The 15,191-nt window shown below is 36.1% G+C and overlaps 1 protein-coding gene across 2 annotated transcripts in view; it reads left to right on the top strand.

Moving 5' to 3' along the window:
• PDZRN4 (PDZ domain containing ring finger 4) overlaps positions 1 to 15,191 on the top strand; it is a gene marked incomplete at both ends in the record, with an annotated part of 429,083 nt that overhangs the window by 410,515 nt on the left and 3,377 nt on the right. For both annotated transcript variants that reach the window (XM_080705833.1, XM_080705834.1), the window contains one exon: positions 3,901 to 4,017. In XM_080705833.1, the coding sequence (XP_080561959.1) occupies positions 3,901 to 4,017 (117 nt within the window). The remainder of the gene's footprint in view (positions 1 to 3,900; positions 4,018 to 15,191) is intronic.

Below are 15,191 nucleotides of genomic sequence, written 5' to 3'. Positions count from 1 at the left end.
CATTATTTTTAATTCTGTTTGGATCCTTGCATTAGATTTCCATCTAAAAATATTTAATTGGTATATATCTGAAAGAATCTCTAATGAGAAACCATTAGCATATCTAACTATCATCCCAAGTCTTTTCAGAATAACTTTATCAAGTATCGCATGTAGATCATGCATTTCCATGTATAGTAAATGATTTTTCCCCTAAGTTTAGTGTGACAAAAACATTTGTCAGGCCATAAAAAAAAACTCCAATGCTTCTAAAGGGATTTTGTTATATCTTTACAGAAGATGTCATGAGAATAAAGGAGAGGTAATGGTAGAAGAAAAGTACTGAGGCTACTTCCTTTTATATCCTTTTTATATCCCACCACCATGCAGAAGGGACAATACATTGTCACCATTCTATCCATCTGTCAGTAGTTTGAGTGAAGTTAGTTATATTGCCATTTGTCTCCTAGGTTATTGATCTGATATTTTTCAGACTCAGTAACTACATACTGCCTATAAATTACATTGAGTAAGTGTATTTCAGTGTCAGACCGAATCCTGAATTGAATATAGTGGTTGTAAAAGATCACCTTTTCCGCATATATTTTCTTTATGCCCTTGACCATTCTAAATGGTTCTCATAAAGTCGGCCATAGCCTGGAGCAGAGTCAAGCTACACACCTGAGATCTTAGGAGTGGGGAAATGAGTCCACATAACTGGTTGGACTGCCCAGCCAGGAGTGAATTTTTAAAATACATATGAAATTGAACCAATGACCTAGAAATTTATCAAATCAGTTATCTTTCTGATTCCCTTCTTCTTGGAAAAGGACAGAATGAAGGAGCTAAATAGACATCAGGAAATTTTGTGGTAAATTGGAATGAACTCTTTTGTAGAAAAGATACCTTTAATAAAAAAAGAAAAGAAAAGATACCTTTATGTTATAAGTGATTTCTACCCCTGTCCATATAACTGCTGGATAAACCTTTTCATATAGAACTAAGACATTTTCTTAAACTATGCCATATAGTGGCCATAATGGGCTATGGAAAGGCCAGAAATGAGTGACATCAGGCCAGATCTTGCTAATTTTTAATGCAATATATATACTTGGAAGAACCAGTGGCATCTTTGACTATCTGGCTACACTCCTGACTTTCTCCCACAAGTGTCAGTGTTGTAAAATAAATTTTAAAATGAGACTTCCTTTGCACAATTGATAAAGGATGGTCATCTCACTCCATAGTATGCCATCCTGTCTGTCAAAATTGGGATCTGCATTAGATCTCTGATCCTAGGGAAATCTTGTGGCACCAAAAGGATCTTGATTGCTTGTAGAAAATGAGATTTCCAAAAAAATCAACAAAGATGATAATTTTAATACCACACTTAAAAATGAAATTTAGGCAGTACATGCTATAAAGTCACCAAAAATAGTTTAAAACTTGCCTTTACATCACTCATCTTTTTCCATCAAATTCAATATACCTCACTGTGGGTTTTGTTTGTTTGTGTTACATGTATATGTTATTTAGGAAGAATGTAGAATCTTTCTGTGTGCTTTTTCTAGTGTGTTTAAAAATATTCTCTAGATTCTTGGAAACAATCTACAGAGTTGCTAAGGGCAGTATTGTGCATCTGTGCAATATTTTTAAATAACTCATTTCCTTCATTCCCTGTCACCTTTCTTTCATTTCCTGCCCATTTTCTTCCCCAGACCATTACAGATATTGCTTTTCTGTCCTATTCCCCTCAGGATACGGGGGCAGAGAGGGCTCGCTCTTGTAAGGAACTTGTCACCAGTACTTTTGAGGCAGTGCATGTTGCTCCTTTTCCCACAGTGCCACATCTGCTCCTCTTTGGTGCAGACAGATCCCCGCTGTATGACAGTCCTTCCTTTCTTGCAGCTCAGCTCAGTCTCTGCCACAGCATTAGACTCAAGATGACAGTGAAAGATGTCTAGGTGGGAAGGGGAAGTGCAGCAGGGAAAGGAGGTGAGTAGGGAGAACCTGGCCTCTCACTGTGCTGCCCTCGCCCAGCAGGAGGCCTTCTGAAATACACTACTGACCACAGGTGGCAATTCAGGAAGATGGGGGTTAGTCAGTAAGAGTCACAGACAACCATGAATTTCTACTTTGTTCTCTTTACCTCCCCCCAAACTTCATTTAAACCTCAAAAGACTCTATTCCATCCTTCACTATATTGGTATTAGGAAACATTTTGCTTTGACTGATTAAAAAAAAATCTTTGCTACATTTATGAAAACCAAGCATTCTTACTTTAAGTCATTTCTTTCAAAGTCTGACATTTAGACCTTCTTGACACTTGAAAGGGATTAAAAGTATAAACTTAGGACAACGATAAATTGGACTGAATTTAAACTTTTAGTCAGCATAATTATCATAGCATCTCTACAGAGCAAAGTTAGTGGGGTGGAATTTGGTCAATTTATTCAGGCCACATTAAAGTGGATGAGGACAAATAAATGTGACCTTTGGACTTGGTTGTATCTCAAGCAATTCAGGTTCTACATGGCCTTTAAAAGATGCCATAAAATCTATTATTTGCCTTCATATTAATGAATGTGATTATATATATATATATATGTGTATATATATGTATGGATATATGTATGGATACACACACACACACACACACACACACACACACACACACAGGTTTTTTGGTGCAATTTTATGGTCTCCCTTCAGGTTTGTTTTTGCTTTCAAGTTTTAATAGTTTAATGTTTGTTTGTTTGTTTATTTATTTGGTACTGGGGGTTGAACCCAGGGACATTCTACCACTGAACTACACTCCAGTCCTATTTTATTTTAAAATAATAAAATAAAATATAATATAAAATATCAGCCAGGCATGGTGGTGCATGCTTGTAATCCCAGTACTTGGGAGGCTGAGACAGGAGGATCACAGTTAGTGGACAGCCTCAGCTACTTAGTGAGACATTCTACAACTTAATGAGACCTTGTTTCAAAATTAAGAATAAAAAAGAGCTGGGGTGAAGCTCAGTAGTAGAATTCCCATGGATTCATTCCATTCCCAGTACCTCAAAAAAATAAAATAAAATAAAATCTGGTCTCACTAAATAGCTGAGGCTGGCCTCAAGCCTGCAATCCTTCTGTTTCAGCTTTCCATTACTGGCATGTGCCACTACACCCAACTTCAATTATCTTTAAAAGCTAATTTGGCTAGTTTGTTGGAAAAAATCACCCCAAACTATTGTCCATTTTTGCTTATTTGAAAGATGCCATTTCCTTGTAATGCAGACTGAACCAGTCTTGACAATAATTCTGTTTATTTAATAAGTATAGATAGATAATTTATTTAATCAAGCTCCCCAAATCCACTTTGAGGCAAATTATTTTTGACTGTCAACACTAATTTTTTATTGAGAATTTAGAATATTTCTTTTTTAACAGATAAATTAATGTTGCCTGTCAATTATTTTGTTGCAAGTAGCCAACTTGTTAACTTAGAAATCACCCATCTAACAGTTAAATAAATATCAGGATGAGGGTTACATAAAATTGTGAGGAGTACTTTGTATATTACCTTATTGGGCGTTGTACCATTGTAGTTCTTTTAACTACCATTGATGGTAGTGGACATAACAGCTGTGGATTATGTGGAGAAAATGTTCTATGCTGTGAGATTTACTTGGTTATGAAAGAAAATTTGTAGCTGTATTTCAAGAAAGAATAAAAGGCCTAAGAGTCTAGTTTTTCTTTTTATTCCCTTTTTTTGGTTTTACCTTTTTTCTTTCTGAGAGGTGAACTCTAGGAGGCTGGTATTCTGAAGAGAATAGCTATGATAAAAGGAGCTGGTCAGGCATCGTCATTTAAGTTTACCCTATTTTAGCATGAGTTCTCACTGAAGTAATGTACTAATGTGTTCTTTTGCAGCTGGATGAAGGCTGGCTGGAAGATGAAAGGAATGAATACTTAGAGGAGTTAAACTTGGAGATGTTGGAAGAGCAGCATAATGAAGCCATGCGGCACACTGCTAATGAGGTGGAGCAGGTACGGCCAACAATTTGAACCACACCATTTGAAATTTGCCAGTTCTTTTTATTAAATGAGAACCATAAATAACACAATCAAAGAAAAAACACAATCAAAGAATTTGATCAAACATCTCTATAGTGGTCATATTTTAGAGCAAATGATCATCTCATATGAAAGTGATGGAATAATTGATTTTTCTCTTAAGAGTATTTCCAGCTTGAGAAACTCAGGGACTATTTTAAGTACAGTACAGTAGTATCACATGTCGACCCAGGTACCATTTCAACCTAACTGCAGAATTTTATTTTTCAACTTTATAATTTTTGCTTTAGTGGTAATCAGGTTTTAAAAATGTGTAGTTTAACTTATTCATACTATTTATTCCTTTACAAAAGGCAATTTTCAGGTAAACATCTAGATGCAAGCTAATTGCAGAAATCTAATAGCAAAAAAATGTGTTTTACTTCTTAATATGCTAGTTGAAAGCAAACTATATCTCATGAGGCAATCCTTCAAAAATATTTTTAACTTTAAAAATTTAATATACTAGTCAGTGGTACTGCATGCCTGTAATCCCAGTATTCAGAAGTCTGAGACAGGAGAATCACAGGTTCAAGGATAGGTTTAGCAATTATTGAGACTGTTTCAAATTTAAAAAAAAAATGGTAAAGGGCTAGGAGTATAGCTCAGAAGTTGAGCACCCCTGGGTTCAATCCCCAGTACAAAAAAATATGAATATATTTCTTTGAATATTTAGGCTATATTTATAGAATGATCATGCCATGATGTAAGCCATCTGTCTTATTTGTGTACTTCGTAGCATGTATATAACTTGAATAGTTCTAAATAATTAGATTCTCTTTAGTCCAATGGTTACTGCTGACACATTGTCTAACATCTCACATGACATAGTTTGAAATTATTGACATCACTTTGTCTTGTGCATATTCATTTATGAAGAATTTTAAGTTCCTAATATGTTCTAAGTAACCACTTTGATACTAAAAATACAAAAGAAAAAAAAAACTGTAAGAACAGAGTCCCTGTCCTTACTTGGTTTACAACAGGTAAAAGAGCACAAGGTGGCAAGTAAGTCTTAGGATTCTTTTCATTTTTTGTTATTCTCTCACTGTATAAAAACAAGATCAATATAACATTGTTTTTTTTAATGTCTAGTTCATGTCATTTGGCTGCTTGATAGAATTTTATTAGCACTTCACTGTTAGCTTACAAATTTAATTATCATCCTATTCTAAACATTAATTCTTAACACATCCCAAAAGATATTTCTTTAATCTTGACAGGTTTAGCTACATGAAACAGCATTTTATCACTTAACCAATCTGAATAATAAAATATGTTTACATGCTAACATCTTATAACAAATATGTGTGTGCATGTGCCCATATAATAAGGAAAACATACCCACATGGGATATACTCATGTGCTGCTCATGGGCCACTTCACAAGCCATGGTTCATGCTCAAAAAAGATGCAGTGGTGATTGCTTTTTAGTATAGGTAGGACAGATTGAAATTTTTATGTATGACTTCAACACTGGCCACAAATAAAGATATTTTGGATGTCAGGTTCTGGTTTCAAGCAAGAAAGTCCTTGCTCCAGGCTTTTTCTTCTAAGATACAAAATGTGAGCTGATACATAACTGACAGTAAGGATGTTAGAATAAAGAAGAGAGAAATCCTGTCTTGGTGAAGTGATGCGGTGTCAAGGGCTGCCTACTACTCAGACATAATACAAATGTTAGGTCTTCTGAGATAGTGTTGAATGTCCCCGAGGTTAAACTTCCACTCTGTGGAAATATTTCTTAACCATGAAACAGAAAAAATGATGAGAAATACAGAAACCTTTAAAAGTCCTTTGCCCTGATAAACAATAATGCTACATTAGACATGTCTTGATAGAAACATTGCCTGTCACCATAATAATTCCATAGGAAATGATAAATGATAGAGTAGCATTACATTAGAAACCAGGAATTCTAGGTTTGAGAATGAAAAGTTATTTTTTATTTTCAGTTTTTCATAGACCAGTGACCAAATAAAGAGAAATTCAAATAAAATTCAATGTATATCCATATGTATAGAAACTCATTTTTTGTACTATACTTAGTCACTTTCTGTATTTTTATTATATGGCTGCTATTGAAACATGGTGCAATATTTCCCATAGCATACTCTGTATCACTTCAACTACTAGTTTTCATGTCATTTTTTTTGCTCATTACAAGATTTGAGAAAATATTATATTTAATGTGATGAGCTCAAATACCCAATATCAATATCTTCAAGGGTTTTATTGCACATTAAACAGACTTCACTACATCTTCTACTATTATAAGCTTATAAGCAGACAGATGTGAAAGGCTTTTTATTGTTAGTTAAATTATAGGTAATCTTAACTATCACCAAGATAATTTAAATTAATCAGTATGTTTTTAACAAGCCAGGGAAAGTATCCTAGAGAAAGATTGAGAATCTTAGAATAACATGATACATGGTCATATTCTCCCCTCTACAAGTTATGTCACATTTTGTTCTCCTATTATATGAAACAAAATAGCAATTTTCTAGAGAGATCCTTTTAGTCTTGTTTTAGACTATCTTTTATTACACAGTCTACCTTCTTTAGCATGCTTAATTATATTTAATTATGTAGTAACACCTGCCAGCATAAAGAAATACAATGAGTAAACTTAGATGGAAGCAAATACAATCTAGAAAATATCATGTAGATTATTGTACAATGTGTATTAGAGGAGAGTAACTTTACTTATTCACAGAGAAATAACTACATATGCATCTCATTCAGATAGTGACAACTTGTACTATAAAATTAGCCAATAATTACCAGGGAGTGAAATTATACATGTATGACTATATATGTGTGTATGATTCTGGGGATTGAACCCAGGGGAATTCTACTTCTGAGCTATATCCCCAGCCCTATTTATTTGTTTGTTTGTTTGTTTGTTTGTTTGTTTTGAACCAGGGTCTCACTAAGCTGCCAAGGGCCTCGCTAAATTGCTGTGATCCTCCTATTTCAACCTTCCAAGTACTGGGATTAATTACAGCCATATGCCACCATGCCAGGTCAAAAACATTTTTAACGCCATGCTCATGTTTTGCAATCTTTGCTGTTCAAACTTTTATGAGAACTCTCATTTTTACATTTGTTGTAAGGCAAGGACTAGCTGTAGAAGTCTACACATGTAGAAGTCAAAACCAAGGCATTGGGCTTTAGGAAAAGACAAAACTTATTGCATGGTCAACTGGTAAGAAGCTAAAATCAAGCTCAAATCTGCCTCCCTGATCAGGTGGCAGTGGGGGAAATTTTAGGAAGGGGAGAAGCTACTTACTGATTGTATGGCATGCCTTTGCCCACGTTACCTGTTCTTTGGTGGGTGTTATGTTTTGTGAAGGTGAGTTTGAGCTTGTGAAGTTCTTTCTTGAGAAGCTGGTTCCAAACCATATGAATCATTAGTGAAATGTCTAGAGGCTTTTCCTAGAGGACAATTTAAGAACTTTTTTATTTATGGAATTTATGTCTAGACTTTAGCTGCTTTAAGTTCAACCTTGTCTCTGTTCACTCCTCAATCTTGTGGGAGTTGAAGGCAACAGCTACTTTGGCTATTTTCTGCTGAACCAGGGTGAAGTTTGGTTTTAAGATTTCAGATAAGGGGCGGGGGAGAATCATTAGCAGAAGGCCACCACTGTGTTTGGGCAATTAAAACAGATAACCTTAAAGGGAAGCCATCTGTTCAATCCTAGAAAAAGAAGAATAATTTAAAAGTGTAGGACAGAGAATAGATAGGAACTTGGCCAATTAAAGTCAACTGAAGAAATCTGAAAATGGAAAGGGAACTCAAAGGACCAAAGGATGGGACCCCCTTTCATGGATTTTCTAGCTTTAACATCTTGGATACTTTTCACTTTACCTGTTAAAATGTGTGTGTGTGTGTGTGTGTGTGTGTGTGTGTGTGTGTGTGTGTATAAACACCTAGTATTAACTATAACATAGACTCCTCTTGAGACCAGTAAAATGTCTAGTGCAGTCCTAGTATCCAAGGACACATGGGCCAGAGATTCCACCATAGTCCTGCAGGCCTTTTGATTTGGAGAACTATTGTATCAAGTACTTACTGGAGCCCTTTATGTGCCTTCTGTTGGATTTTGTAGTCAAGTATGGGTTAAGACCTTTCAGGAAATACAAGGGTGAGACTCTCTTTGTTCTTATTTCTTGTAAAAAGCATCCTAAGATCCATGACTGGTTTTAAAGAGGATTTATAAAGAGTGACCTTTTTCTACAACCCTTCCATATTTGTGTGATTCTGTATACTGGGTTTTTATTTTTCCTGATTTCAGAGGTGTTAGGAGTGACTACACCTAATCCTCCGTGCTTTGCCAGCAGGTATTGGCAGTGAATCTGCTGCCAAAAATACATGGGTACAGGAAAGTTGTTAAAGATGAAAATGAGGCAGGTTACATCAGATCCTCTATAATTCCTGGCCTAATGATTAACGAGAAGAGTAGCATCAATCTGAGGTTATAGAGTATCTTCTTCATATGGCTGTGGTGGCCTCTGTGCAAACGTGTGGTCTGGCAGTCTATTGTGATAGTGATTATTCTTCATAACCTCATAGTTTATTTACTTGTTGAAAGAATTTAGAGAGTGAGTCTGTTTTAACTTTGACAACTTTTACATTTCTTTTATGTTTCCCCCCTTTTGTTCACTAAAAATATCACCAATCGACTACTCTAGAGTTAGCTTGGGTTTGATCGAACCCCTTTCTTGGTCTGATCTGGTCCCACACTGGAGGGAAACTGATTGGTGATTGGGAGTTGGTGAGCAAAGATGCTAAGAAGGAGTGCTTTTTACACTAAGTTTACCAGCTGTGGTACTGAGGGTGGAACCTAGGGGCATTTTACCTCCAAGCTACACCCCCAGCCCTAATTTTTAGTCTTTATTTTTGAAGCAGGGTCTCACTGAGTTGCGAAGGGCCTCACTAAGTAGCTGAGGCTCTCAGAGAACCGTGATCTTTTCTTTTCTTTTCTTTTCTTTTTTTTTTTTTTTTCAAGTCTGGGGATGGAGCCTAGGGGCATTTGACCCCTAAGCTATGTGCATGTGCCACCACACCTTGCTTTTCCATTGTTAATTTTAAATCTATCTTTCTTTTTTTTTTTTTTTTTTGCAAGTCTGGGGGTGGAGCCTAGGGGCATTTGACCCCTAAGCTACACCCCTGCCCTATTTTCTTATTCATTATTTTTTGTGGTACTGGGTGTAGAACCCAGGGGCTTTTCTACCTCTGGGCTATACTCAGGGTCTCACTAAGTTGCATTGGGCCTCACTAAGTAGCTGCAGCTGTCCACAAACTGTGTTCTTCTGGTCTCAGCCTCCCGAATTCTGGGATTACAAGCATGTACCACTATGCCCGGCTTCATTCTGTCTTTTCCACTGACCATGCATATCATCTCAAAGCACTGGGCCAGCATTATTTTGTTATCTTGTGCAGAATTTTGAAAGGCAACAGGTATAAAATTTAAAAGGGCATAATGCAAAACAAAACAAATAAGAGCAAAAATAAATTCAGTTATAATAGCTCTAAAGCAAGAAACAATTTTCTACCATAATACAATTTTTTATCAAAGAAAAACTGATTTTTGTTAAGGTTCATTTTAATACAAAAACTAGAAGTAAGAGTATTTGCTAGAATCCTTTTTATAAATTTAAAGATGCCTTAGAGAAAAAGTAAAACTGTGAATGATGAGATTTGACTAGCTATGGTAAAAAAAAATTTGATGAAGTTCCCAAATTGACAAAAAAAGTTGGTTATTTTAATTAAATATAGCATTAAGTAAAAAATCATGATTGACAGCTTTATCCAGGACCATCAGACTTTTATAAGTTTGTCCCAAAACGGTTAGTATTTTAAGAAAACTTTGTTTAAATATAGAAAATTGGATTCTAATTTTATATCAGCAAGCTAGTGTTTAATTTTTAAACAATGTAACTTTTCTAATTCTAGCCAACCTTATTAGACACAAATTTTCTAAGAACTATCCTTTATGAACTTCTGTGATCTGGTAAGATACTGTATGTTTTGTTTAAGTCTTTAGTTTGATCCTTTCTCTCTCTTCTGGAAAATTTAGTCATTTTAGTTACAGACAAAAATTTTATGTTACACAAACATCCTTTCTCAACTAAAAAATTATGTCTCCAAAGAATATATTTTTCTTTTCTCATCAAAACACACGTTTTGTATTCTTTGCATATGTTAGTTAAAATTAAACTCTTAGTAATCTTATGTATAGTAAGATCAAGAAAGAAAGCAATCTTGAATTGTCTGATACAAGCAAAAAATTGATGAAAATACATTTATAAAGGCACATATATTGCCATTTTTACGAAATTTAGGAAAACAAGAATACTTAAATAATAATAATAATCTTTAATAATAATAATAAATAATAATCTTTATCAATTGATGTTTCTTTTTTAACTTATTTAGGAATGACTCCGATGTTTTCTATCTATTAATATCTAAATATGTACCCACTTGGCCAGCAAACCCAGGCATAAAACATGCTAATAAGTTTTATTTTTTTGGTGGTACTGGGGTTCCTGGAAGCCCTTCTACCTCCAGGCTACACTCCCAGACCTATTTTATATTTTGAAACAGGGTCTCTTAAGCCAGCGCTGCTAGCTTCGAACCTGCGTGATCCTCCACCTCCCAAGCACGGGAATTACAAGCATGCACCACCATGCCCAGCACTATGCTAATAATTTTAAATTAAAAGCACTTGGGTTATTTTATTTTTATTTTTTTTTTATTGGTTCACTGTATTCATACATCATAGTGGGATACAAAAAAACTTTTGTAGACCTACATGCACACATCGCCCAGTCAGCCCCCACCCAATCCCCACCCGATTTCCTCCCCATCCCTCCTTCCCATGCTTGGCTTAGTGGTTGACATCTAGTATTATAGCAATTTATCCAAAATTAAAAATGATAATCTCACATAACAGTTTCATTTGTCTGATACCAAGCTTTTGATAACTTAAAGATAACATTTCAATATTTCTTTTTGCTTTCTTTCTTACCAGAGAATTTTTTTTCTTTTTTTTTTTAGGTGAAACTATCATATACTTATATGTTTATTTTTCAGAAAAAATCTATCCTAATATGAAATATGGACTCTAGGTACCCAAAACGATCTTCAAAAAGAACAAAGCTAGAAGATATATATTTTCTGATTTCAAACCATATAAAGCTACAATAATTGAAACAGTGTAATACTGTTCTAAAGGCAGATATATAAACCATTGGAGTTAAATAAAAGCCTAGAGATAAATTCTTCCATATATTGTCAAATTATTTTTGACAAGGTTTCCACAAACATTTGGAGGAGGAAATTATAATCTTTTAACTAAATATTGTTGAAAAATAATAATTACATGAAAAAGAATAAAATTGGACCCTGACCTAACACCACATAAAATATTAACTCAAAATAGATAAAAGACCTAAATATAAATCTTAAGACTATAAACTTTTAGAAGAAAATCTGTGTCATAAAACCTCACAACATTGAAATTGGCAGTGATTTACTGGATATGATTTCAATGGCACAGGCAACAGAAGGGTATACAAACTCCCTAAAAAATAAAAAAAAATATATATTGTATATCCAAAGACAATGTAAACAGAGTTAAAAGTTACTGATAGAATGGGATAAAATATTCCCAAATGCTATATCTGAAGGTATATTAATATTCCAACAAAAAATCCTAAAAATTAACAACAATAAAAGCAAACAATACAATTTAGAGATAGGTAAAAGACTAACATAACTAATGAATCTCCACAGATAACTAATCTTAGTTGTCTGTTGGGTGGAAAATCTTGTTTCTCTGGTTCTGGTGTGTGTTACCTATTTCTTCTTTGTAGTTAATCTCTTTGAGTATTTTCTCTAGTGCTGGTTTTGAAGGCATAAATTCCTTCAGTTTCTGTTTGTCATGGAAGCTTCTTATTTCTCCATCTAATTTGATAGAAAGTTTTGCTGGATAGGAAAGTTTTGGCTGGAAGTTGTTTTCTTTTAGAGTTTGGAATATGTCACTCCAAGCCCATCTGGCTCTCATGACTTGGTTTGGGAAGTCTGGAGTGATTCTAATTGGTTTGCCTCTGAATGTCACTTGGCCCTTTGGTTTTTTTTTGCCTTTAAGATTCTCTGCTTGGCTTCCACATTGGTCATTTTAACAATTATGTGGTGTGGGGATCCTCTTCTCCGATCCTGTCTAAAGGGAGTTCTGTAAGTTTCCTGGGCCTGTGTATTGACCTCTTGCTCTATGTTTGGAAAATTTTCTGCTATTACTTCCTTGAAGAGATTGTTGATCCCTTTGCTTTCACCTTCTTTTCTCTCCTCTATTCCAATTATTCTTAGGTTAGCTCTCTTAAAATGGGCCCACATTTCTTCAATGTTAGATTCCTGCTGTTGGATATTTTTTTCTAGATTAGGAACTATGCGTTCATTTTTGGATTGCTCATCTTCTAAGAGCGAGATTCTATTCTCCATGTGGTCTAATTGGTTGTTTGTACTTTGAATTGAGGCCTTTACTTCATTAATTGCATCCTTTATCTCTTTTTGGCTCTCTCTGAATTCTTTTCAAAACACCTCTATTATATCTACAGTTATTTTCCTGATTTGATCTTCTAGAAATCTCTGAATTTCTGTTTTATCGGGTTCTGATGTTGTGAGGTTGTGGGCATTCATTGCTCCATTGTTATTCCTCTTTCCCATGATTTCGGAAGTTTGTGCCTTCTCTGGGTTCTTCCCTTGGGTCACTACGACTTCACTTAAGGTGCTCTGGATCTCGAGTCTGTGGTATCTCAGACCCCACTACTCCTTTTCTGGGTTGTATCACAGAGTCTCAGACCCAAGGAGTCAATAGAGGCTGCTTTAGACTATGGGGGGGGGGGTGCCAGGTTGGGCGTTCTCCTATGGTGTGATATCTCTGCCACCGCCACTCCCCCACTGGGTCAAGTCCCTGGGAGTGCAGTACTGGGATTTCTCCTCTGGGGCCAGCAATTTGCCTCACTGTTGTTGAATACGCAGATGGAGCTGTCGTGGACTCGGTGAATTCACTGCTGCTGCCGCCAGTGGCAATATGGCACCGCTGCCACACCCTTGGCCATGAGGCTGGCGTATTTCTTCTCTGGTTTTTGAGCTCCGCTCTGAGTCCCTGCAGCGTGTGCTGAGCCCAGCCACTAGGAGCTTTACATGCTCCCTGCGCCGAGAAATCTGCCGAATTCTGCCCGGCTGTTCCACAGTGGCTCACCTCGGCTCGCTGTCCGCCGCTCCTCTCTGGAGCCTGGTGGGCTGTTGAGTGCATTGGTCTGTAGCTGTAGCCATCCAGTGAACTCACTGCTGCCGCCGGCAGTAAGGCGCTGCTGCCGTGTCCTCGGGTGTGAGGCCGGCATACTCCTCTGTGGCTCTGAGCTCCGTTCTGAGTCCCTCTCCTCTCTGGGGCCTGCTGCTACAAGAAAAGATGGCGCCCACCTCTCTGCGCTGCAGCTCTGGCCACAGCATTCTGGTTTCTTTCTGGTGTCCTGTTTTTCCAGCCCTCTTTTTCTCTGTCCCTTGTAGTTACATTTTTTTGTTTCTCTGGTGATGGTGTTTTCTGGCTATGAAAGACGCTGATTTTGTGGTAATAGAGATTGGTTGTTAGCGGGGCTCTTTAGCCCTGCTTTTCTCGGTCGCCATCTTCCCAGAAGTTCCTATTTTAATAGGTTTATATGTGGGCACCCATTTATCTATAAGCCAACTTAAATAGAATTCCTTGAGAAATTTTATCATGTAGATGTGCTATATATGTACTCAAGAGTAATACAAAGAAACTCATATGTATACAAATTAAAATCTCATAGCTTTCACCTTAGTCATGAGTCAGACCAATATAATAATAGAAATTTACAAGTTTATTAAAGGTTAGTAGTTGAATACAAATTATATTCATGACTAAATTAAACAAATTAAGGTGACCTATTTATATGTCTAAACTTTAAGATTTTCAGTTGCAAGTCTTATGTAAGCTTCCGACCATAGCAATTCCTACAGCACCTTGTTGGTTGAAAACAATATCAAAATTTTAGTTTTTTTCTTTTTCTTTGTATCAAATGAGTCTTAAATCATAGATGTTTTATTTTTCATTAGGACTGGCTGAAATAAACTTCTAAGCAAACTTCAGTAATCATTAGTTTAGAAAGAGAGCTAAAAGCCCTACATGTTAATCCTATAACTGCGGTTTTAGGAATTATTTTAAAGGTATATATAAGAAAAATTTTAAATTATGCATGCTAGTCAAGCAAAATATTAAACTAGGTGCACAGAACTAAAAGTGAATTTACCAGGAAAAGGCCATCAGATTTAACAAGAGCTCAATGCAAGAGAAACCTCTACCAAAAAAAGAGAGTTTGAGCCACAGGAAGCCCACCCATATTATTCCTTGTAATTTTGAGGCCAGTTAACCTTGAATTAAATTGGGCTCAGGTCAGTCTCCAGGACCCATTTATGACAGGTTTATCTGATGACTGGAGCAAGAGTCACTGCTCAGGAAATGTTCCAGGCCAGTAATCTGTGCTTTCTGGGCACTGGGTTTTCTGGAGATTCCTTTCCAGAGAGTAGCCAGTGGGCTAGGTACTCCCTTTTATGAGTTCCAGAAAACCCCATACACCAAGGGGTGTGAATTGTCTCTAGTTGCAGGGTGACCACTCTCTTATATGCCTTTCCCAGTTGAGCTGTTAGAGTTTCTTCCAAACCAGGAGGGTATGTTCTGAGGTCACTCCCTATGAAACCACTTCATATCATGAATAAGTCATCCTGACATGTCTGTCAAGATTCCAATCACTTAGGGGCACCTAAACGGGACTGGAGAGAGCATTTGTCAGTTTTTTTCAGAGCCTAGGAACCCTAAGTTAGATAAATAGGACAAATTAAATAGGACTAACTAATAATTCTATTTTTTAGACACCAAATAATCCCTTAGCTTCTATTAAATCAATTTTCAAACACAAACTAATAACCCCATGGATCATAAAATCATTACATTGTTCTAGAATGCACTTCCAGACCAGAACAGACTACTGTTAAACGGGCCATGAGTGAATCCTTA

The sequence above is a fragment of the Muscardinus avellanarius genome (assembly GCF_963383645.1).
Source record: "Muscardinus avellanarius genome assembly, chromosome: 11".
Taxonomy (NCBI): Eukaryota; Metazoa; Chordata; class Mammalia; order Rodentia; family Gliridae; genus Muscardinus; species Muscardinus avellanarius.
The sequence above is the reverse complement of the archived record's forward strand: the minus strand, read 5'-3'. Positions and strand labels throughout refer to the sequence as shown.